General features: G+C 65.0%; 11 protein-coding genes across 11 annotated transcripts; 7 read left to right on the top strand and 4 right to left on the bottom strand.

Annotated features, from left to right (window-relative positions):
• Nucleotides 1–411: 411 nt before the first annotated feature.
• On the top strand, nucleotides 412–1,508 carry MICPUN_58344 (predicted protein; the record flags this gene model as incomplete). Its single annotated transcript, XM_002502342.1, has 2 exons — nucleotides 412–661; nucleotides 787–1,508. The coding sequence occupies 2 exons, from the start codon at nucleotides 412–414 to the stop codon at nucleotides 1,506–1,508; spliced, it is 972 nt and encodes a 323-aa protein (XP_002502388.1).
• A 77-nt stretch (nucleotides 1,509–1,585) lies between these two features.
• MICPUN_58343 (predicted protein) lies at nucleotides 1,586–1,912 on the bottom strand (the record flags this gene model as incomplete). The annotated part of the gene is made up of 1 exon (XM_002501965.1): nucleotides 1,586–1,912. One exon carries the CDS (start codon nucleotides 1,910–1,912, stop codon nucleotides 1,586–1,588), a length of 327 nt encoding a protein of 108 aa, XP_002502011.1.
• Nucleotides 1,913–2,048: 136 nt separating this feature from the next.
• On the top strand, nucleotides 2,049–2,599 carry MICPUN_108213 (predicted protein). Its single transcript, XM_002502341.1, has one exon. It carries the CDS (start codon nucleotides 2,081–2,083, stop codon nucleotides 2,543–2,545), a length of 465 nt encoding a protein of 154 aa, XP_002502387.1. The 5' UTR covers nucleotides 2,049–2,080; the 3' UTR covers nucleotides 2,546–2,599.
• Nucleotides 2,600–2,720: 121 nt separating this feature from the next.
• Nucleotides 2,721–3,697, top strand: MICPUN_108212 (predicted protein). Its single transcript, XM_002502340.1, has one exon. The coding sequence runs from the start codon at nucleotides 2,743–2,745 to the stop codon at nucleotides 3,601–3,603; it is 861 nt and encodes a 286-aa protein (XP_002502386.1). The 5' UTR covers nucleotides 2,721–2,742; the 3' UTR covers nucleotides 3,604–3,697.
• An 8,233-nt stretch (nucleotides 3,698–11,930) lies between these two features.
• MICPUN_58339 (oxidase) lies at nucleotides 11,931–14,329 on the bottom strand. Its single transcript, XM_002501964.1, has one exon. It carries the CDS (start codon nucleotides 13,736–13,738, stop codon nucleotides 12,029–12,031), a length of 1,710 nt encoding a protein of 569 aa, XP_002502010.1. The 5' UTR covers nucleotides 13,739–14,329; the 3' UTR covers nucleotides 11,931–12,028.
• Nucleotides 13,584–14,329, top strand: MICPUN_108210 (predicted protein). Its single transcript, XM_002502339.1, has one exon. It carries the CDS (start codon nucleotides 13,950–13,952, stop codon nucleotides 14,157–14,159), a length of 210 nt encoding a protein of 69 aa, XP_002502385.1. The 5' UTR covers nucleotides 13,584–13,949; the 3' UTR covers nucleotides 14,160–14,329.
• Nucleotides 14,330–15,212: 883 nt separating this feature from the next.
• On the top strand, nucleotides 15,213–16,244 carry MICPUN_108209 (predicted protein). Its single transcript, XM_002502338.1, has one exon. The coding sequence runs from the start codon at nucleotides 15,283–15,285 to the stop codon at nucleotides 15,889–15,891; it is 609 nt and encodes a 202-aa protein (XP_002502384.1). The 5' UTR covers nucleotides 15,213–15,282; the 3' UTR covers nucleotides 15,892–16,244.
• A 44-nt stretch (nucleotides 16,245–16,288) lies between these two features.
• MICPUN_76839 (predicted protein) lies at nucleotides 16,289–16,967 on the top strand (the record flags this gene model as incomplete). The annotated part of the gene is made up of 3 exons (XM_002502337.1): nucleotides 16,289–16,424; nucleotides 16,532–16,601; nucleotides 16,706–16,967. Coding segments are annotated over 3 exons (468 nt in total), but the record flags the coding sequence as incomplete, so codon positions are not given.
• A 150-nt stretch (nucleotides 16,968–17,117) lies between these two features.
• On the bottom strand, nucleotides 17,118–18,017 carry MICPUN_100357 (predicted protein; the record flags this gene model as incomplete). The annotated part of the gene is made up of 1 exon (XM_002501963.1): nucleotides 17,118–18,017. One exon carries the CDS (start codon nucleotides 18,015–18,017, stop codon nucleotides 17,118–17,120), a length of 900 nt encoding a protein of 299 aa, XP_002502009.1.
• A 199-nt stretch (nucleotides 18,018–18,216) lies between these two features.
• Nucleotides 18,217–19,857, top strand: MICPUN_58335 (predicted protein; the record flags this gene model as incomplete). The annotated part of the gene is made up of 1 exon (XM_002502336.1): nucleotides 18,217–19,857. The coding sequence occupies one exon, from the start codon at nucleotides 18,217–18,219 to the stop codon at nucleotides 19,855–19,857; it is 1,641 nt and encodes a 546-aa protein (XP_002502382.1).
• Nucleotides 19,858–19,933: 76 nt separating this feature from the next.
• KLP1 (kinesin-like protein KLP1) lies at nucleotides 19,934–22,648 on the bottom strand (the record flags this gene model as incomplete). Its single annotated transcript, XM_002501962.1, has 4 exons — nucleotides 19,934–20,836; nucleotides 20,894–21,412; nucleotides 21,584–22,424; nucleotides 22,584–22,648. 4 exons carry the CDS (start codon nucleotides 22,646–22,648, stop codon nucleotides 19,934–19,936), a joined length of 2,328 nt encoding a protein of 775 aa, XP_002502008.1.
• Nucleotides 22,649–22,767: the final 119 nt, after the last annotated feature.

The following is a 22,767-nucleotide window of genomic DNA, read 5'->3' as shown; positions in this document are numbered from 1 at the left end:
ACGATTTGCGCGAAGCGGCGGCGATTGGCGCCTCGGCGAAGTGGTGACCGCGGCGGCGCGCGAGCGGCGGCGGCGCGGGGTTTCGCGCCGACGCGGCGGGGCGCGACCGCGCGGGCGGCCGTGGTGGGTACGCGCGCCGCGAGCATCGTTCCGATCGACTGGAGCCTTCCCTGGAGGGCGCTCGCTTGGAAGTGGCGGGGCCAATTATCCACCGGCGAGCGAAAAGTACCTCGCCCCATCTCCACGTCAGCTTTGGTCAGTCGGCGTTTGCGAGCGTTTCCGCGCGCCCCCTCGGCTCCCGGCCTCGGTGCCGCCGCACGTCGCGTCCCCGACACGACCACGGCCCCTCCACAGTTCCCCCCGCGCGCGTCTCCGTCCCGACCCCGATCCACCCACCGTCCACGGTCGTCCATGGCGGCGCACTTCCAGGAGGAGCAGCACGTCCCGAAGGAGTGCGGCAACTGCGGATGCACCGAGGACCTCGCGCTGTGCGCCCGATGCCACAGCATCCACTTCTGCAGTCGCAAGTGCCAGCGCGCGTACTGGCCCTTCCACAAGGAGTGGTGCCGCCAGAACGATTTCGCGGACGCCGCCGAGAAGACCGAGCCCAAGTTCGCGCGCTGGATGCGCAAGCACGGCAAGATGGCGGTCCTCAAGGACGGTGCGCGCTCCGACCCCGATCCTCCACCTCCGTCCCGCGATCGCGTAAAATAACGCCCACCGCCCCGGGACGAACCGATGGGCCGTTCCCGCTCACCGCTGACCCGCTCACCGCGTACCCCGCAGACGAGGTGGACCGCATCGAGCGCAAGGTGACCTCGATGGAGGACCTGTACGGCCGCGCCCAACCCAAGCCGAGACCCCCCGAGTTCGACGCCGACGACATGCGAAGGATGAAGGCGCGAGAGGAGACGGACCTCCTCGCGGCTCGCGCCGCGGAAGCCGCCACCTTGGAGGACAAGTCCGCGCTCGCCTACCGCCAGCTCGAGATCGAACACAACCTCGGCGAGGACTGCGGGACGTACAAGTGGCGACAGACGCAGACGTACGTGGAGGTGTTCGTCCCTTTGCCCGCGACTTGTGTGGTGGCAACCGACGTGAGCGTGAACCTCACGTCCACGTTTGTCAGCGTTCGAGTGCGAGGCGAGCCCGTCGTCGAGGGCGAGCTTCACTCGCCCATCAAGGCCGAGGCGAGCACGTGGGTCGTCGTCGACGGCGTCCTGGAGATGTCGCTGCTGAAGCGTAACCGCCGGGGGAACTACGACGACGGGTGCACCAACGCGGACACGTTCTGGTACTCGGTGTGCTTGTCGACCAAGTTTGGCGGCCAAATCCAACCCGCGACGGGTGACCACAGGGGCGCGAGGCGGCTGGCGCTGACCGAGCCCCCGCACGAGTACTACGACACGGATTGGATCGCGGATCCGGAGGACGCGGGTCCCGCCGGGAGGGACAAGAACGGCCGAGGCGCGTCCTCCAGGGGGCGAGCGATCAAGGGGCGCCGGTGAAGCGTTTCGGGAAGAGCCCGTCTTCTCCAGCACTGTGTGTTCAGTCTTTCTCCTTTCACGTGCTCTAGATCCCTACTTTAGACGTAGGACTTGAGGGCCGCGACGACGTCTCCGCCGTGTTCCCTGAGCCTCATCTCCGCCGCCTTTTTCTCCACCTCAATCTCGCCCACGATCGTCGCGACGTCCTCCTGCGATATCTTGACCGCCATGAGCTCCTTCAGCCTCGCAGCCTCCGCCTCCTTCTCCTTCTTGAGATCGTCGTTGGCCATCTCGAGCGCGCGCTTCTTAGCCGCGTCGGAGTCCACGCCGCCGTCGTCGTCGCCGCCGCCGCCGCCGAGCTTGTTCATGTCCGCGCGGTTAGCCTTGGCGGTGTTGTCCACCACCTCCTCATCGTCGTCCCCCATGCCGGCGTCTGCGCTCGGCGACTGCTGCTCGGAACCGAGTGACGGCGCGCCGGCGAGCGAATGACTGACGACGACTGCCAGGCGCGGAAAATACCTCGAGAAAATCAAGGAGGATCACAGTTTCGCCGCGGGGGCACGCGTCGACGCGCGGCGGCGGGGTTCGGATCGATGCGGCACGCGCTTCGCGTCGCGGTCCTCGTGGCGATGCTCCTGCTCGCGCTCCTGGCGGGCGGGGCCGCCTCGGCGTCCGGGAAGGAAGAGGAGAGGCGCGGCGAGGATGACGAACCCATCCCCGCGCTCGAGCCGGTGTGCTCGAGCGGGTCGAACGACGACGTCGGGCCGGTGCGTCAGATTAAGTTCGGCGATAAGGTCGCGCTCGACGACCTCGGGCCCATCATCGTCAACGACGACTGCACGATGCGACGCATCGAAAACTGGCCCAGGATGACCGATCGGGAGAGGCGGGGCACGCAGAAGCGAGTCTCGGAGAGAAACGCCGCGAGGCTGGCGAAGTGCAGGGACGATTACGCGAAGGCGGGCATCTGGCACGACGCCTACTCGGACACGGAGTATAAGTGGAAGGGGCCATCGCGCGGGCGGGATCCCGAGAACGAACGAAAGGACGAGCCCTGATCCAAAGCGGTCGTCGCGCGTTAGGTAGCACACGTAGGCTTGAAACGAGGAGGCCTCCCCGTTGGCGGAACACGAGCGAAGAGCCGCAGCGGAGAGCTGTTGATGAACACGCCCGCGTCCCGTTTGGTTTTTTTTTACCTCCAGCCTGGCTCTTTCCGTTCATCACTTCCCTCCGCGACGCCGAACGCACGTTCGAGATGAGCGACAAGGAGAACAAACCCAAGCGAGGCACCGTCCCGACCGCGGCGCCGAGCTACGGCCCGAACCCGGCGCCCGTGGCCACCGTGGTCCAGTATCCCGCGACGGCTCACCAGAACCCCTACGAGATCCACCAGGGAGGATACCCCCGGGGGGCCCTAGGGGTGAGCCCCGGGTTGCACGCGCCGCCCCCGTTCCTCCCGCCGCCCACGTATCCGCCGTTGTGGCCCATGGGCGACACGCGCGGCATCCACACCCGGATGATGCACCCCGACAGCCGCGCGTACACCTCCAACCTCTTCGACTGCTTCGACGACCTACCCACGTGCCTCGGAGGGACGTTCTGCACGCCGTGCCAGGTGGGCCGCGCCGCGTCGGACGCCAAAGCCGGCGACTGCTGCGCCACCGGCTGGATCATCCTCGGCCTCTCGCAGCTCAATCAGCTGCTGCCCGGCCTCGGTAACGTCGCGAGCGGCGGGTACCTGGCGCACATCGCGAACAGAGCCGCGTCGAATTACGGAATTCAGGAGCACACCGACGTGCTCACCGCGTGCTTCTGCGCGCCGTGCGTGTCGTGCAGGCTGGCGAGGGAGGTCAAGAACAGGGCGGAGATGGGACAGGAGCCCGTGGACTGGCGTCTTCTCGCGGCGGCGCCCCCCGGGGCGTATTCGGCCCCCGCCGCGCCGGTGATGGACGCGGCGACGCAACGACATCATCATCAAGCGCCCGCGCCGACGAGGAGGGCGGCGCCCGTCGAGGCGTCCGGTAGCTCGGCGGCCCGGGAGAGCGTCGTGACGTACGTGGCGGTGGTTGACTCCCCCGCGGGCGAGTACGGGGTGGCGAGGCCCAACGGCGATTGACCGGCGAGGCGGAACACTGTTGTACAATAGCATCGTCTCAACAAGAGACTCGTCTTTGTGATGATGTGAAGAAAAAACCGCGAGATTTGAGGTGATGATGGCGTCGCTGGTATCGGCGCCAAATTTTGACACGGGCGAGAACAAACCGTCTTTTCTCGGGTCGCTTCCGTCTGGATGACAAAAGTCGGTGCCTCACGAAACCGATCGACATTTCCGAAAGTTTGATGACTGCTACACATACGCGCCAAAAACCGGTTTGGTTGCCCTCCGGATGTTACATCGGGAGCTCGTCAATCATCTCGGACCAATCGACGCGCTCCCCGCGCCACACGACGACGCGCGCCGAGCGACGGGCGGTTCTCCACCCCTCGCCCGTTCGACGCGAACCGTCCGATCACTTCGACAGGGGCGAACGCGGCCTCTCGTTGATACCCCGGGCGCGCGGGGCGCGATGGCGCGCTCCCGCCCGTCCCGATGGACGCGGCCGTGGGCTCTGATGCTGCTGCTCGTCGCGGCCGCGGCGGCCTCGTCGTTCGCCGTCGCCGACGCTCACACCATGGAGCAGTGGTCCAAGGACGTCCGCGGCGCTACCGGCGGGCCCCATCGCGACGTCCACGCGCGACCGCGCGTCGCAGCGACGGGCGAGGAGCGCGGCCACGACGTCGTCGCCCACGCCTCGTCGCCATCGTCGGGTGGCGGACCCACCGCGGCCGATGCGTCCGCGGACGGGCCGTGCCCGCCCGGCGTCTCCCCGACGGCGTGCGCGCGCATCACGGCTCGCCACGCCACCGCCAACGCCGAGCACAAGATCGCGAGGCATCACGCGCGCGTCACCGATAAGGCCAGCTCGCGCGTCGGCGAGACCCGCGCGGGCGCGCACCACGACGTCCTCTCCGCCTCGCGCGTCGAGGAACGCCGCGCCGCGCGGGTGCTCCAGCGACAGATCGAGCGAAGGCAGGTCCGCGCCACCGCGAGGATCGCGGAGGCCCGCCGCGAGGCCAACGCCCTTCGCAACGACGCCGACGCCCAGCGCAAGGTTGCCGAGGAGGCCAAAGCCGAGCTCGAGCGCCTCGACGCCGCGCTCGCCAAGGCGGAGAAGACAATCGCGAAGAAGGATGAGCGCTCGGGCGAATTCTCGGGAGCGGCCAAACTCGCGATGGAATCGGCGGTTCACTCCATCTCCGCCGCGCACGAGGCCGGCCGCGAGCAGGGCCGCGCCGAGGCCCTCGAGCGCATCCACGCCCAGCGCCGAGCGGAACACCAGAGCGAGACCGACGCCGTCGAGGCGTTGAGGCGCAGGCTCGAAAAGGCGGAGGCTCGAGCCGACGAGCTCGTCCGAGCGGAAGCCGCCGCCGAGGCCGAGTACGACGGCGGCAAGGCCAAGTCCGCCACGGTGGAGAAGGCGCTGAGGGCCACCCTCGAGTCCGCGCAGCGCGACGCCGCCGACGCCAAGGCCGAGGCGAAGAACGCCCGCGCCCGGTTCGCCAAGGAGCTCAGAGCTCGCGACGCGGCGGAAAAGAGAGTGTCTGAAAAGCTCTCCAAGACGTCCGATGAGCTCTCCAAGACGCATCTCGAAGCCGCCGCGCTCCGAGGCGAGCTCGACGCCACCGCCAAGTCCCTCGACGAGGCCAGGTCCGAGAACCAGCTGCTCCGAGCGCAGGAGGTTGAACTCCGCGCTCGCGCCGAGGACCTCACCAAACGCGTGGGCAAGCGCGAGAAGGACCTCGCCAAGCTCGCCAAGGACGAGGTTTCCGACGCCGAGGTGTCCAAGGCTGCCGTGGAGTCCGCGCGCGAGGCTGCGCGCGACGCGCGACGCCGCGCCGACGCCGCCGAGTCGAGATACGCCAAAGCCGCGGCTGAGCTCGAGAAACTTCGAGACGACGCCGCCGCCAATCTCCCGTGGCTCACCGCCACCGGTAAGGAGCTGCTCAACGCCGTCGACGAGCTCGACGCCACGCAAACGGCAGTGGAGGACGGATCGCTCGAGTTTGCGCACGCCAGCGCGCAGCTCGAGGGGGCGAAAGAGCGAACCAAGCTCGCGGAGCGATCCAAAAATCAAAAGGAGCTCCGCCGAGCGTACGCCGAGCTGAAGGATTCCATCGAGTCCGTCGAGCACGCGTCCAAGACGTTGACGGCGACCAAGACTGGTTTAGCCAAGGCGCGTCAGGCTGTCGATTTCGCGTACGAGGCGATGCAGTCGGAGATGCTCCGCACCGGCGGCAAGGATTTCGCCGACGAAAAAACTTCGAAGACGATCCGGGACGCCACTGAGCAATCAGTCAGGGGCGCGGCGGCTGCCGAGAAGGTTCACGCGCTGGCCGACGTCAACGCCAAGGCCAACGCCAAGGCGCTCGAGGATGCTAAGAAGGACCTCGAGAAGCTCTCCAAGAAGGTTGAGAAGATCCCTATTGAGACGACTAAGAAGCCCTCCGACGCTAAGAAGCCCTCCTCCGACGCTAAGAAGCCCTCCGACGACAAGGACGCCAAGGCTGAGCTCGGCGAGGGCTCGCACGAGGTTTACGTCACCATCCAAGCGCCCGTGTACCCGTCCTCCTCCGGCCCCGACCTCGAGGACATGATCAAGGGCGCCATCGTCGACGAGATTGGCGCAAACGCCGACATCGCCCAGTTCGTCGGAGCCGACGACGTGGGCTTCGTGCAGGCCAGGTGGCTGCTCGTCGGCGGGCTCGTCCTCCCGAAGGTGGCCCCAACCGACGTCGACGAGAACGACGTCTGCGACGCGATCGCCGCGGACATCGGCGTCCTGCGCATGCACATGGAGTGCTCCGCGACCAACGCCGTGGCGCTGTCCGAGAAGTACAGCGCGCCGCTGGGCGAGAAGCTGGAGTCCCCTCTGATTGTCAAGCAGCACGACAAGACGGCTCGCCTCGGCGCCGTGCCCGAGTACCCGGCCGGCGGCCAGGAGGGCGTCGAGTTCGCCTTTGCCGTCTTTGGTGTGTCCGATGCCTCGGACTTTTACGAAGTCGCGGGCAAGATGCGCGCCGAGGCTGACTTTGACACCGATCAAGTCAACCTGGGAGACGGCAGCGGCCGCACCAAGTTCCCCACCGTCAAGGAGCTCACCAAGGCCGTGGCCGGAAAATCCGTGCGACCCAAGATGTCCTTCCTCAGGCACAAGGCGATGCTCACCTACGCGGTTCGCGCCCCCAACGACTTTGTCGTCGATTCCGTCATCAACCTGCTCGTCTCCGGAGTCACCGGCGAGCTCATCTCCCAGCGCGTCTCGGGTAAGTGCGTGGTTCGCGAGATCAAGGATCTCAGCGCCACCTCCCCGTACACCGCGGCGCAGATCGGTGATGAGCTCACGTCCGTCCACCCCGCGCTGCGAAGGCCGGTGTCTGAGACTACCGAATCCAAGTCGGTGGTGGCCGAGATGGGCCAGAACCTCGCGGGCCACGAGGACGCCGTTGTCGTCTCCGTCATGGCGCCGATCGTGATGCAGTTCGCGGATGCGTTCAAGGACAACATCCGCTACGCGCTCTCGCAGATTCTCGCCGACGACCCCGCGCTGCAAAACGTGGGCATGGGGAACATCCACTCCTTTCACACGCAGTACTCCCTTGTCGCCGGAATCCAGTTCCCGCACCTGGACCCCGAGCACGTGGCGAACGACAACCACGAGATTTGCGCCGCCATCGCCGCGGACCTCAACGTCAACAGCGATCAGATGCACTGCGTCGTCGGCGGCGGCGCGTGGGAGGAGTTTGAGCACCTCGAGAACATCGACATCAACGAGGACTTTGTCGGCGCCGTGGACCCCACGGGGTCCAGCCGCCTCCGCGAGGGTCGCACCAAGACCAACCTGCCCCACTTTCACGACCCATCGCGCCCCCTCAAGGGTGTCGAATTTTCTTTCGCCGTCTTTGGCGTCTACGACCACGACAAGTTCATGCGACTCGCGCAGAAGATGGACTACGCCGCCAACTCGATGGACGGCCAGTTCGACTACGACTCCCAGTTCCCCGCCGCCGTCGCCGTCGCGGGCGCCGAGACCTGGGAGCTCACCTTCCTCAGGCACAACGCCAGGGTCGAGTTCATCGTCGACAACGTCAACGGGACCTCCGCGACCGTGAAGGATATCCTCTCGAGGCCCTCCGCGGGTGGATACATCCAGGGCGCGTGCGGCCAGGAGTGTTTTGTCGAATCTGCCGTGTTTGCGTCTGAGCTGGACACCTCCCACGACGACGACGAGGAGGACAGGTGGGGCGACGATAACTCCGCCGCCGCCGCGCTTTCCATGCCCTGGTTCCGCCGCAAGGCGAACAAGGAGGCGAACGAGGATACCTCCGTCGCCGCCGTCGGCCAGGGCGAGTCCGTCCACGACTACCCCAGCGGCGAGCGGCGAGACGTCTGGGTCACCATCCAGGTGCCCATGAACGTCGAGCGACAGTTCGTCCGCGAGCAGCTCTTCCCCACGCTCGCCAGTATCGTCACCGGCTCGGGCGCGACGGGCGTCGTCGACGACGACATCGCCCACGTCCACTCGCACTTTGTCATCATCGGCGGCATCATCGTCCCCGACACCATCTCAACCTACGCCGAAATCGACCAGCTGTGCCGCGCGCTCGAGGTGGACCTCGACGTTGGGCCGGGTTCGGACACGGGCGGCGAGATGGCCTGCTACGGGAACGGCACCGCCGACGTCTTCCTCACTGCCGAGTCTACGCTGGGCAAACCCGACGGCACCCCGAGGCTCGGCGAGGGCGAGGTTGAACCCGTCTCCGGCCGGGTCATCGTCTTCGCCATCACCGAGGTTCACGACGAGTCCAAGTTTGCCGACCTCATCAGCAGGATCAACCTCTCCGTGGTCTCCTCCGAGGTTGACTTTGACACCGTCGCGGCTCTTAGCGGCGGTCATTACCCGATCGTGCAGTACATCCGCCACCACGCGAGGCTCACCTACGCCATCGACGTCCACTCCAGGAAAAACGCCGACTACGTGATGGCGGCGCTGAAGAATCTCAACAACCAGGCGCTGCTCTCGCAGACGATGCAGGGACAGGTTTTCATTCGCAACGTCGTGTACAGGCTTCCGCCTCACGTCGCGCTCGAGACGGAGGTGGACGCGGAGGTGACGGCCAATCGCACCGAGTGGCTGTGGAACGCTCCGATGGACGCCTCCGCGGCGCTCGGACTCCTCAAGCGTAACCACCACGTCGCCTCCGCCCTGGGCGACGGCGAGTTCAAGCCGGACGTTTGGACCACGATCCAGGTGCCGATGAACACCGCCAGGAAACAAGTGAGGGACGACATCTTCCCCGCCTTTGCCACCATCGCCAAGGGCGACCACGTGGGCCAGGCCACCGGCGTCGCCGCCGACGACATCGCCTTTGTCAAGTCGCACTTTGTCCTCATCGGCGGAATCGTCATCCCGGGCGACGGTTCCGACGCGGTCGACACCGCCGTCGTCGACATCGACGTCGTGTGCAAAGCGCTCGCGGGCGACCTGGACGTCCCGACGGAGCACATCGCGTGCTACCGCAACGGCACCGTGACCGCCGCCGAGGATAAGAAGGTGGCCGCCGTGGGATCCATGCTGCTGCCCGAGTTTCCCCCTGAAGAGTCCCCCGTCACCGGTAACGTCATCGTCTTCGCGGTGACTGGCTTGGAGGACGAGGCGAAGTTTGCGGACATCGTCGCGGAGTTTAGGGAGTCGGACGTCTCGGATCACGCCACCCTGAGCAGCCTCAGGGCGATGGCCCAAGGCTTGACGCCCACGCCGCAGTTTGCGCGCTTCCACGCGTTCGTCACCTACGCCACCCGCGTGCGTTCGTTCGACCAGGCTGAGAAGGTCATGGCCACCCTCAAGGCTCCCGAGGCGAGGAGACACCTCGAGGAGCGCATGCACGGACGGTGCCTCATCCGCGACGTCAAGACCAAGCTCCCGCCCTTCGACCACGACATCGTTCACTCGTCGCAGGACGCCGCGGATCAGACTGGCGCGCTGTGGGGATCCCAGGTTTGGTCCGCTTTCAACACGAAGCTCGAGACGTCGCCCGACGCCGTCGACGGCCTCGTCGATTCCGTCGACTTTGACCCCGAGGATATCGAGCACCACACCGAAGATTTCATCGAACACCAACGCCACGAGCACGACGAACACGCTCACGACGAACACGCGGACGAACACGCAGACGAACCCGTCGTCCCGACGCTGGGACCCGACGAGCCCCGCCAAGTGCGCGTCACGGTGGAGGCGCCGTGGAGCGCGTCCTACGGCGACGTTCGTCCCCGCGTCTTCCCCGGGGTTCTCAACGTCGTTCACTCGCAGCCCGGCGCCGCGGGCGTCGTCTTCGAGGACATCTCGCTGCTCAAGACGGAGTACATCCTCATGGGCGAGGTCACCCTCGCGCGGGTCACCACCGAGACGGTTGACGTCGAGCACGTCTGCGCCGGGCTCGCCGCCGATCTCGACTACGACGAGTCCGCTTTCCACTGCCACTCCGATTACGAGGGAGACGCGTCCCAAAAAGGAGTCGCCAACGTCGCCTTCGCCGTCTACCCGGTGCCGGAGCGCACCGAGATCGAGAAGATGATGCAGAGGTTTGAGCGGATCATCGTCTCCACCGACGCGGAGCTTCACACCGTCGCCGCGATTAACAGCGGCGACGCCCCCGTGATCGGACCGGTTCACGCGCACGTCTTCATCGAAGTGGCCATCGACGCGTCCAACGCTAACGTCGCGGCTTCCGTGACGGCCGCCGCCAAGGACCCCGCGCAGGTGCACGTCCTCGCTCAGCACACCAACGGCTGGGCGTCCATCGTCGACGTTCACGAGGATGACGGAACGACAGAGGCGAAACTGGGCATGAGCGCCGAGCTTCGCCGCCTGTACTTCATCGCCGGCCTCGAGATCCCCGAGGACACCGAGGCCATCGAGGATCCTGACGGGACCATGGACTTCTACAAGGATGGCGCCCCGCAGGGCGACGAGGAGGAGATCAAGGAAGCCAAGCTCGGCATGGGTCCCGAGGAGCGCAGGCAGACCTTCAACGCTGGTCTTGAGATCCCTGGTGATACCGAGGCCATCGAGCCGGCTGACGACTCCATGGACTTCTACACTGGCGATCACAAGCACTCCAAGAAGCACTCCAAGAAGCACTCTAAGAAGAAGGATGACTCTGAGCTCGGCATGAGCGCCGAGCTTCGCCGCCAGTACTTCATCGCCGGCCTCGAGATCCCCGAGGACACCGAGGCCATTAGGGAGCCCGACGGGACCATGGACTTCTACAAGGATGGCGCCCCGCAAGGCGACTCCGAGAAGGATGACTCCGAGCTCGGCATGGGTCCCGAGGAGCGCAGGCAGATCTTCAACGCTGGTCTTGAGATCCCTGGTGATACCGAGGCCATCGAGCCGGCTGACGACTCCATGGACTTCTACACTGGCGATCACAAGCACTCCAAGAAGCACTCTAAGAAGAAGGATGACTCTGAGCTCGGCATGAGCGCCGAGCTTCGCCGCCAGTACTTCATCGCCGGCCTCGAGATCCCCGAGGACACCGAGGCCATTAGGGAGCCCGACGGGACCATGGACTTCTACAAGGATGGCGCCCCGCAAGGCGACTCCGAGAAGGATGACTCCGAGCTCGGCATGGGTCCCGAGGAGCGCAGGCAGATCTTCAACGCTGGTCTTGAGATCCCTGGTGATACCGAGGCCATCGAGCCGGCTGACGACTCCATGGACTTCTACACTGGCGATCACAAGCACTCCAAGAAGCACTCCAAGAAGCACTCTAAGAAAAAGGATGACTCTGAGCTCGGCATGAGCGCCGAGCTTCGCCGCCAGTACTTCATCGCCGGCCTCGAGATCCCCGAGGACACCGAGGCCATTAGGGAGCCCGACGGGACCATGGACTTCTACAAGGACGGCAAGGGCGACGAGGAGGAGCTCAACCCCCTGCCCAGCGGCGATGACTACGACTATGGCCTCGAGAGTGAGAAGAAGGACGACGCGAAGCTTGGCGCCGTCAGCGCGATGACGCAGGCTGAGCTCGCGGCGTGGTATGATTCCCTCCCCGCTCTCAAGGTTCAGGGCGAGGTCATCGTTTGGCCCGCGGAGGAGGACGCGGCTGCGCGAGGCGCCGCGATGGCGAAGCTCGGCGCGGGCCCTGAGGTTGCGGCGGGCGCGGGCGCGGGCGCGGTGGATTACAAAACCGTCGGGGCGGTTATCGCGGCGACTGCGGCGCTCGCCGGCATCGCCCTCGTGGGCATGCGCGCTCACAGGGCTCGCCGCGAGCAGGCCGAGGACGAGCCGCTCATCAGCGTCGTTTAGACGCCAGAGCGCGCTTTCTTGTACATACATGATTAGCAAGACCGCGGACTGATGATGATATTTAATTTTCAGTTATTTCGTGACCAAAGCCGCTACGATTGCCCATCTGATGCCCTAAACTTAGTAGCTCAGCTAGCGTATCCACGGCGACGCCAGGCCGAACGGCGTGACCGCGTCCATGAATTGCTTGTTCAGCGCCCTTCCGAACACCACCTGCGCCTCGTCCGGCCGGATCGGTATCACCGGATGGCCTCGCCCCGCCCCCCCGCGCACCACCCCGCGCCTTAAAAGCGAGTTTCCCGCCTCCAAGCCCGAGACGTAGGCGCGCTCCTGGCACAGACCCTTCGCGCCGTGTTCCGCCTCACCCATCCGAACCCAATCACCCGCGCACACTATGTTCGCGATCGACGTCTCCAGCGGCGGCCTCTTGGGGTACGATCCCGGCGAGAACCACGAAACCGCGCCGGGATACCTTCGAACCTCGTAGTCGAGCGCCTTGGCCCCAGCAAATCCGGGCACAGCCGCCGGTAACAGCCGCTCCGTGAGCAGGCCCACGATGTCCTCGTCGCTCATGCACGCGATGGCGGTGCCGTTGTAAAAGTCCGACGCGACCACGGATCCGCGCGGCTCGTTCCCGCCCCACAGCTCCACCTCGGTGTCCTTCTGCAGCTGGTCCAGCATGAAGAACGTGCCCCCCGCGCCCCTGAGCTCTTCGAACCTCGAGAAGACGTTGGCGGGGTGCTCGACGGCGACGAAGCGGTCGAGCCAGAGCCGGACCGCCACGACGTCGATGGCGCCGAGGCTCGCCGCCGCGCTGAACTCGGGAGCCACGCGCGCGAGCGTCGGGGAGTTCGACACGACGCTCTTCATGCCCTTGGCGCCCAACGCGAAGACGACGGCGTCGGCACCCGCCAACTCGCCCTCCTCGCCGCTCTTGTTCACCCAACGCACGGCGGTGGCGCGTCTCTCACCCTCGTCGACGTCCACTTCATTCACGAACGTCCCGCCCATCACCTTCAGGCCGTACTCGCGTTGCAGCTTCGCGCATAAGGGCGCGATGAGCACCTCCGCGATGGACTTGGTCTTGATCCATCGCACGTCGAAAGAGTCCTGGTGCGCCAGGGCGTAATAGTACAGCAGCTCCATCACGACGGCGGCGCTGAGTTCCTCGGGGGGCTTGAACAGGCCGACGAGTAAAGTGGGACGGATGAAATCGTCGACGAGCCTCTTGCTCAGACCCATGCGTATGAAGAGCTCGTGCGCGGTGAGCCTGTCGTACGCCTCGAACGTCGCCTCGTCGCGGTTGAGGTCCAGCATGGCGTAGAGCAGGCCGACCATGGATGCTCGATCGGCGAGGGGGAGCCTCTTGAAGTTGTCGAAGGTGGCGAAGACCTGACCGAGGGGCGATGGAAGCGCGAGGGAGTCGCCGAAGACGGGAGCGGTCGCCTCGAGGCCGTCGGGGGACCAGAAGGCGCTAGGGGTAAACTCCGTGAACGCCTCGTCCTCGGCGATGCCGAGCTCGCGCGTCAAGCTGACGATGTTGGGATAGTCCTTCCAGAACCCGCGCGTGCCGGGCTCGAACGGCTTGCCGGTCTTCGTCAGCATCGGCGTCGCCCCGGTGGGATCATCGATGGCGTCTATGAGCGTCACCGAGCATCCGGCCTCGCACAGGCACTTCGCGGCCGCCAGCCCGCCCCACCCGGCACCGATGACGATGACGTCGTCCTTATCCTTCGCGGACGCCGCCCGCACCCGCAGCGCGCGTCGCCGGTGCGCGTTCGAAGAGCGCGACGGCGTCCGGCGTGGAACATGCGCGCGAAGACGCGCGTGCGCGGCTTGCATTTCACTCGACCCGGGTTCGTGTGTGAGTGGGTGGCTCAGCCTCTGTGCACGGGTCGGCACGCACCTCGTGCGTACTTGTGCCGAGGAAGGGCGCGGGCGATCAATTTTTTTTCCACACTGGACGGAAGGTTGCGGACGGTCACACTGCGCGTGCGCTGCCCCGTCCACGGCCCTTCCGCGGCGTTCGCACGCACGGGCGTGGACCGACGCCATGGCTGCGAGGGAGCGCGAGCGACTGCGGCAGGCGGAGCTCGAATCCGACCGCCTCAGGGAGGAGCTCGAGACGGTCGCGAACCACCTCGCGCACGAGCGCGCCGAGCGGGAGAGGGACGCGGCGCGATGGAGGGCGCGCGAGAGCGCCGCGAACGACCGCGAGAGGCTGGCTCGGACCCGCATCGCCGCTCTTGAGGTACGAGCGTGACCCGATATTCCCCCCGCGCGCACCGGCGGGGCTTGGGGCGGGGCGCCGGAGTTCTCCCTCTCACCCCGGGAGCAACCCCCCGGGGGGAACCGTTGGTCGTGATGTTAAAATTCCTCCAAACGTCGCGTCGCGACGCCTGTTGACCCCCGCCCGTCCCTCGTCATCCTCGCAGGAGGCCATCTCGAACGCGATGCACAAGACCCCGAAGCCCGGCACCGCGCCTCGCGCGCTCGCCGGCGCCCAACCCCCGGCGCAGACCCCGTCACCCGCGCCGTTCATCGGGCTCTCCCCACCCACGTCCCCGCGACGCGCCAAAAATCAAACCGCGAATCCAACCTCCCCGAGATATCCCCGTCATCATCGCCGGGACTCCCTGGGGGGCGCGAGCGGCGACGACGACGGTCGGACCCCATCGGGCGCGATCGCCATGCACAAACCCCGTCGCGGCGTCGCGGCGTCGCTCGACGACCTCGTGCACTGGCGCCGGCCCGCGCGCACCGCCAAGGTTGCGGGCGGCGGCTTTTACCTCATGCTCTGCGTCGGCAGCCTGAGGCAGATGCCCTTACCCGCCGGGACGGTCGCGTGCTACGCGTTCATCTTCGCGCTCGCGTCGTCGCTGTTCACCAGGCTCTTCCAGCGCGTCCGCCGTAACCTCGGCTTCGGCCTTGGAGGGCTCGGCGGCATGGACGCCGCCGCGATGGAAGCCGCGACGGGCGCGACGAGGAAAAAACGCGAGGCGAGGGTCCGGCTGATGGCGGCCAAGTTCGGCGGATGGGTCGCCGCGAGCGCCGCGGCGAGGGCCCCACTCGCCGCGGAGACGTGGATCGCTATAGAGGCTATCGTGCGATGGGACCGCCCTGTGACCACGCTCAAGGCTTGTTTCCTGCTGTGGTTCGCGTCCGCGGCGGCGAGGGTGTGGTTTTTGGGTTTAGGGTACACCGTCGCGCTCCTCTGGTGCGCGTTGTTTACCGTCCCGCCGTTCGTCGCGGCGCTCGGTCCCGCCGCGGGGGACGTCGCGGTGAGGGCGGTGACGTGGTACGCGGGCAGGTGGCTTCACGACCGGAGGGTGCAGCTGGCCATCGTCGGTTTCGTGTGGAGCGGAACCGGGTACGCTGGACGAACGATGCTGACGATGACGCTGGTCATCGCGTTCCTCGCCGGCGCCGGATCGAACGGTAACGGTAACGGTAACGGCTCGCGGGGCTCCAGGGAACGCGAGGGGGAACGCGGCGTCACCACGGAGGACGAGGCGATGGACGCCGGGCGGAGGGCGGCGAAGGGAGGGGGGGAACGAAGGGAGGGCGTCACCGTCGCCGGCGGCGTGACCATCGAGGAGATGCCGCCGTCGCCTCTCGGACGGGTGGACCCGAACGTGAGGGGCGCCGTGTCCTCCTCCTCCTCTCGCGGCGGCGGCACGAAGCAGCGGACGCCCCCGCCGCCGGCGGTGGCGTCGTGCGGTAGGGACGACTCGGCGAAGGAATCGCGCGGCGGGTCTCTGAGCGCGTCGTCAGACGATGAGTCATTTGGCGGCGATTTGGCCAAATCCTCGTCGGCTTTGGATGTGGATGTGGCGGCGACTCGACGCGCGGAGCGGGATTCGCCCAAGCGGACTCCGCCTTTCGTCGGGGGCGGGGAGAAGGACTGGAGCGGCGGTGGGAGCGTCTCGGCCGCGAGGCGAAGGATGATTGCCGACAGGGCGAGGAGGATCCTGGAAGGAGACGAGAGCGACTAGCGCTGACGAGTCTAAAAATCAAACCGCAAATTAGCCCCATTTTCACCGCGGGTCATGCACACGATGCGCATCATGAAGCCGTAATTGCAATGTAATTGCGCAATTCGAACTGGCGGCCGGTGGGCAGATGCCGTCGCGTTTTTGGTAAATCGAGAAAATTCACCGCCGCCGCATCACTGCACTTCGCGCGCGTCGTCCCGCCGGTAAAGCCTCGGGTGCTCGCCGCATCGTAAGCTCGCGTGTCGATCGTTAACGTCGAGCCGCGCAGATCCCCCTCTCTTTCAGCAGGGTAACCTCGGAGAGACCCCCGCGTTGCATCGGTCGGCGGCGGTTGCCACGAAAAGAAAGCTAGGTTTGAGCAAGGGACGCAGAAAACATGGGAAAGGAGAAGAAGGAGAAGAAGGATAAGACTCCCTCCAAGAACAAGGAGAACGACGATGACGAGGGCGGCGAGCTCAGACCCGTCTGCGCCATCGCGAAGCCCCTCGCCGACATCGGCTTCCACAAGAAAATCCTCAAGGTTGTCAAGAAAGGTGCGCGAAAAACCCAACCGCCGCCCCCGCTCCCAAGGCATTGGCCGCCCACGCTCGCCCGATGTTCTCCACGCTGACGTCCAATCCATCCCATCCATCGAATGTAGCCTCCAAGCACAAGCAGGTGAAGCGCGGCGTGAAGGAGGTGGTGAAGGCGCTCCGCAAGGACACCAAGGGGTGAGCGCCCGAGACGCAATTAACCCAAACGCCGAGAAACCATCACCCTGAGAAAAATGCGCTGACCGACGCTCCTCCTTCCCGAACCCCTCACCGAAACACAGGCTTTGCGTCATCGCGGGCGACATCTCCCCGATCGACGTCATCACGCACATCCCCATCCTGTGCGAGGAGTCGAACGTGCCCTACATCTACGTTCACTCCAAGGAGGAGCTCGGCGCCGCCGGCCAGACCAAGCGGCCCACGAGTTGCATGCTGGTCCTCCCGGATGCGCAGAAGGGCGGCGATAAGATGAGCGACGACGACGCCAAGGAGTTCAAGGACATGTACGGCAAGGTGGTCTCTAAGATCAAGAGCCTCGACTGAGAGACCGAACGGCGGAGGACGGCCGCCCCCCGAGGCGCGTCGCCTCCCCCGTCGATCAGATCCCGCCTGTATCATCACTTTAACGACCCGACGCGGATGGATGTCGACACGCCCCCGATTAATGAAGATTAACGTCACGAGCTAAGAACGTCACATGATGAACCGCGGCTTCTTCTTGGCTCCGAGCACCGGTCGCGCGAGTCCGCCGTCGTCCTCGTCCGAATCCTCCTTCGCCGCGCGGATGCCGCCTCGCCTTCCCCCGACTCCGAACCTCCGCCGCTTCACGTCGCCGCCGCCGCCGTTCGCGACCGCCGCCGCCGAACTCGCCCCCCTCTCGGCCTCGACCCGGCCGCCGCCGCTCCCCTCGCCCTTCTTCTTCTTCTTCTTCTCGGCGTCCACCTCCCTCGCGGCGTCGTCCGAGTCGCCGTCGGTGGACGCGTCGGAAGAGCTCGCGTCGTCGTCCCCGCCGCGCCTTCGCCTGAGCGCCGCGTGAACCTTCTCGCGTCGCGCCATGGCCCGTTCCAGCTGCTGCGCCTGCTGCGCGCGTATCGCGGCGCCGTAGTCCGCCGCGTCCCTTCTCTCCTGATCCTTTCTCGCCTTGGCCATGAGCTCCGGGTTCGCGCGGCATTTCTCCTTGAACGCGACGTCGGCGAAGGTCCGGAGCGCCTCCCCGCGCCGCACGTCGTCGCGCAGCGCCCTGACCGCGTCGTTGAGCTTGTCGAAGGCGGCCTTGGCCTCCGGGGTCGGGTTCTTGTCGGGGTGCACCGCGAGGGACGCGCGCCTGTACGCCTTGCTGATGGCGGCGTCCGTCACGTCCCACACGGGGCGGCCGGCGTCGTCGCAATCGGGCGGAGGCAGCCCGAGGCACGAGAAGTAATCGCCCCGCTCGTAGTCGGCGAGGACGCGATCGGCGACGGACATCGCCGCGCGTTTCGACGCGTCGTCCTCCCCGTCCCTGGCCAGCGCGGCCTCCAGCCCCCGCTTGGGCCCGCCGTCCTCCGAGGCGGCGCGGTTCTGCGCCTCCTGGAAGATGCGGTCGAGCCTGTCCATGGGTCGGTGCGGCACGGGTCTGACGATGAAGTTCCGATGACGACGTGGTGCGATTTTTGACGACGTTTGCTTCACATTCGTCAAAGGTGGAAACCGCTGCAACCCAGATGCGACCGGCACGAACAGTGTACTCAACTTTCAATCTTTTAAGTCGCACGGACGACGTGGACACCGAGGATCTTGACGACGGGACGGACTGATGGGTGAGGGCGAGGAGAGCGCACCTTACGTTACGTGCTCGCAGTGCGCAAGGTTAAGACCCCGGAAGGTATTCCAGCCCAAACAGTTGCGCTCGGACGACCCGTTGTGCAAGGCATGTTTTCAGAAGAGCGAGACAGCAGGGTCCAGTACAGAATCTGGAGATGACGAGCCGGAGATGACTATTGGAGAGCATTTGTGTGCGTGCGTTTTCGGGATCCCGCTCTTCGCAGCGTTCTTCGCAGCATTTCTTGGCGTACAACTTTGGTTTTACCTACTCTTTGTGATTCCCGGGCTCCTCTACAAGTACTCCGGGCCCATCAAGTGGACGATCGATCCGATCCGCTCATTCTTGCGCAGACTCATTTTCGGCGCGCCCAATCCAGACTTCGATTTTCCGCGCATATTCACTAGTGATGATGCTGATGCTGATGATCATGGTGGTTGTCTTGGGTGTTGCTTGGCAACCACTTTTGGCATCTACAAGTTTATAACACTCTATGCCTTCGTCTATTCATGTGCTGATTACGATGAAAGTCGTAAGAATGGGAAATACGCGGTGCATGTGGTGTTCATTGGACACATCATAGGTATTTTATGCGTCTTAATGTATGTCGGCGGCTCGATAGCCCTTCTGGTGCTCTACATCATGTACATAACAGATCCAGGCCCCGGTCAAATCAGGGACTACAACAACGCGGTGCAGAAATGGCAAGGAGGACTCGCAAAGGAATATGAGTCTAATTGGACATCTCGACAACTCCCGACGCTGTATCTCGAGCAAGATGTCAATGACGCCAACCAAATACAGCCCCTGACGTACGAACCCACCTTTCAACTGGAGATATCGAAGACATTCGAGCCATCCCTGCCCCAATTGCAACCCGGTCGAGGGGACATGCAACGGTACGAAGACAAGGTGATGGTCGCCGCGAAGATTGAAAACTTTCACACTCCGTCAATCCACCCGAGCGAAGGCGGCAGGGCTTTGACAGTTCGCATCGGCGAACAGAACTTCACGTTTGCTACGGTTCATCAATGGAAAGAAGAGTACTACCATGGTAGATGCCACTTTGCTACATATTTGAATGGTTTGATGTTTGTGTTCAACGAGGAAGTTCAGAAGCACGCGTGCACGCCGCTTTACTACAACCCCTATTTAACATGCCACCACAAGTGGCCTTCACTTTACCCACCGGTGGACCTCGCTCTCAGAGTCGAGATTCGCTCACCGCACGACCCTGTGATTGTCGCGAGTGATATAATTGCCTGTCCGAGTCCTGACAGCAATTATTTCGGTGGGTCATGGTGGTGGGGCGAAACAATGAGAGATAAATGGAATACCTTCACTATCCTCGCGTACCTCGTGGGTTGCTGCGGGCTTGCATTGTTCCTATTCAGCAAGCCAGGGTGGTTGTGGGAATACTTGGAGTGGGACGAGAAGAGCAAGCCCAAAGGAGCGCATGAAGAGCCCAAAAAAGCTAAAGCAGACATCGAAAGCGGCGCTTCACGCGCGCCTCCTCACTCTCGGCAACACATTGGTGAAACCAAGACGATCGATCCTCGACAAAGTGGTGGATGGCTCAGTGGTGGATGGTTCAAGATAACATCTATTTCCAGACAGCCAAAGGTAATCCGATGACTTACAGAAAATGTATGTTCTGATGACGACGAAGTGCGAGTTGTTGTTCGCTCGACTTTCGAATGAAAAATTACAGTCATCGCGGCCTGGGAGCCGTGTCGCGGGGATCCCACTCCTTCTTCGATCCTCCCTTGAGCGTACCCCCGCTGACCCTCATGCGCATGGTGCTCATCGCGCTCTTATCCACTCCCGGCCGCGTCTTACCCGAGCGCATGAGCTTCTTGCTCTGAAAGTACGCCCCCGACTCGGGATCGTCGCGAAGGTGCAGCTGCATCTCCAGGTGGTCAAACTTCTCGCCGTAGTCGAGCTCGTCCTCCTCCTCATCCTCCAGCCGAAACTCCGCCCCGCCACCCTTGTCGTACCAAGCCTGGAACTCGTTCACGAACACCGCCCGGAACTGCTGCACCTCGTCGGACATTTCGGTCACCGCCGTCTTGAGCGATTTGACCTCCTCAAACGCCCTGCGGTAGTCGCCCTTGCGCTGCTTCGCGCGCGCCATCGCGTCGTACGTCTCCTGGTCGATGACGTCCACGTCACCGGGCGGCGGTGGCTTGGTCGGCACCTCGGCACCCTCCTCGGCACCCTCCTCGGCACCCCGCGCGGCGGCGAGTCGCGTCTCCTCGAGCTGTTTCGCCACGGCGTCGATCTCCGCCTTGGCCGCGTTGCACGTCGCGATGGCCTCCCTGAGCTCGCGCTTCTTGGCCCGCAGATCCGCGAGCATACCGGCGAGCTCGCCAGCCTTCTCCGGCGCCACCTTGGCCTTGTACCCCTCGTACGCCGCGGCTTTGGCCTTGGCGTCGGTGCCCTTGAACCCCACGCGCATCGTCTCCGCGGCTCCGGTGGCGCCCGCCGACGGGAGCGGCGCCGTCGCCGCGGGTGTCTCCGGGGGGGGTACGAAATCGGGCGGCGCGACGCCGACGTTGAACGTGGACCCCTCCGCGTCCATGTCGCCCACCTCGCCCTCGGCGTCGCCCTCCTCCTCGTCGGCCGCGGGCGGCTCGGGTTCCGTCGGGGGTTCCTCGCCCTCGGCGTCCACAGCTGCGTCGGCTCCGGCTGCGACAGCTGTGTCGGCGGGACCCTTCGCGAGCGCGTCTTCCAGCTCCGTCTTGGCTCCCCTGTAGCTGTGCTTCAGGATGCGGAATATCTCCCGGACCTGTTTGAGCGACTCGCACGGCAGGTCGTCCACGGGCATGTCCCCGTCGAGGAACATTCCCACCTGCTGCCTCAGCTCCTGTCGCTCAACCTCGCCCATCTCGCCGTAATTCACGGGAGCCTTCCCCGCGAACGTGTCGTGCATCGCGAGCTCCTGCTTGAGCTCCCGGATCTGCCTCTCGTGCTTCCTGATGATGACCCTCGGGTCCTTGGACTCGTTGACCACCGCCTTGGTCTGCAGCGTCATCACCCTGGACGCGAACCTGCACGTGGACACGGTCTCGTCCGCGTGCTCGACATCCGGCCAGAGGCAAGCAATGAGCGTCGTCCTGCAGTTACCGCCGAGCGAATCTCGGAGGATGTGCGTGAGCTTCGACTGCCTCGCGCTGACGTGAGGGTCCACCTCGATGGGCGCGGGAGTCGCCGTGCGGCGGAGGGTCCCCTCCAGCCCCGAGCGGATCGCCGCGGACTGCTTGCTCGCCGCCTGCTTGGAGGCTAAATTTTGGGCATTCTCCGGCAGCGTGGTGTCGTTGTTCCATCCGGGCTTTCTCACGTTCACCTTGGGGTTCGGCACGTTGTCCTGCCCGAACCTCGCCAGCGCGTTTACGGTCTGCTCCAGGAAGGTCAGCGATCGGTTGATGAAGTTAGCCTCCTTGAGCTGCTGTCCAGACACCGAAGTCTTCTTCACGCGCTCGCTACCCGCCAGGTCCACGAGGTTGAGCTTCGCCACCGTGGTCTTCTCGCTCGAATCCCCGACGCCGCGAGACTCGAGGTAGACGGTGAAGATGCAGTGCGATCTACTGGATGTCTTGTTCAGGATGTGCGACGCGGTGGCGCGGTTAGCCTCGCCCGCGAAGAAGTACGCCAGCGCCTCAGCCTCGTTGGCGCAGTACTTTTTGGTCAGGCCCTTGATGACCGTCTCGCGAGCGCCCGTCCCCGCGGCGAACGTCTCGGGGAAGCGCGGGTCGTCGATCCTGTCCACGATCTGCAGGTTATCCGCCTGCGTCACGTCGTCGGCGAGGAGATCGTACATGACGTCGTTGTAAATCTCGAGGTGCGACACCCTGACCTCGATCTCCTTGTCGCCGCGCAGCTCGGACTCGTGAAAGAGGTGGTGGATCGCCCTCGGGACGATGCCGCGTTGGTTGTACGCGGCGGAGACGTCGCCGCTCATGGTGTACGTCTTACCGGCGCCCGTCTGTCCGTACGCGAAGATCGTGCCGTTGTAACCCGTGAGCACGTTATCGCACACGTCCGCGGCGCAGGTGCCGAAGATGGTCTCCTGGCTGGCGTCCAGCAGGATGTCGTCGAAGCGGAACTTGATGGTGTCTGCGGTGTTGTTGATGTGGCCCGTGCCCCGCGGTTTGTCCGTCTTCTTGACCTGGATGGCGACGGACTTACCGTCGGGTTGTAGGCTGTCGGTGGGAGGCGGGATCGGGGCGTAGGGGAAGGGTCAGATGCGAGCGCCGACGAGCGGGGAGATGCCGAAATTTTAGGTCGCGAAGGGGGGTCCCAGCGCGGAATCCGGTTTTCCTCGGCGGGGGGGGACCGGTTCGGGGTTAGGGGGCACGCACGTGAAGGAGCCCTGGACATTGTCCGTGGGGCGCGTTCTCAGATACACCTTCACCGCGCTCGCCATGGTCGCCGAAGGGCCCTCGCACGCGCAGGACCGGGGCCGCCCGCCTCACTGAACGCCTCCTCGGTCGCAACGATCTGTTTTAGGAACGCGGTCGCGCGGTCAAAATTTCATCCTCGCGT

Source organism: Micromonas commoda, chromosome 5, assembly GCF_000090985.2.
Source record: "Micromonas commoda chromosome 5, complete sequence".
In the NCBI taxonomy this organism is placed as follows: Eukaryota; Viridiplantae; Chlorophyta; class Mamiellophyceae; order Mamiellales; family Mamiellaceae; genus Micromonas; species Micromonas commoda.
Note: the sequence above shows the minus strand (reverse complement) of the source record. Positions and strands in the feature narration are given on the sequence as shown.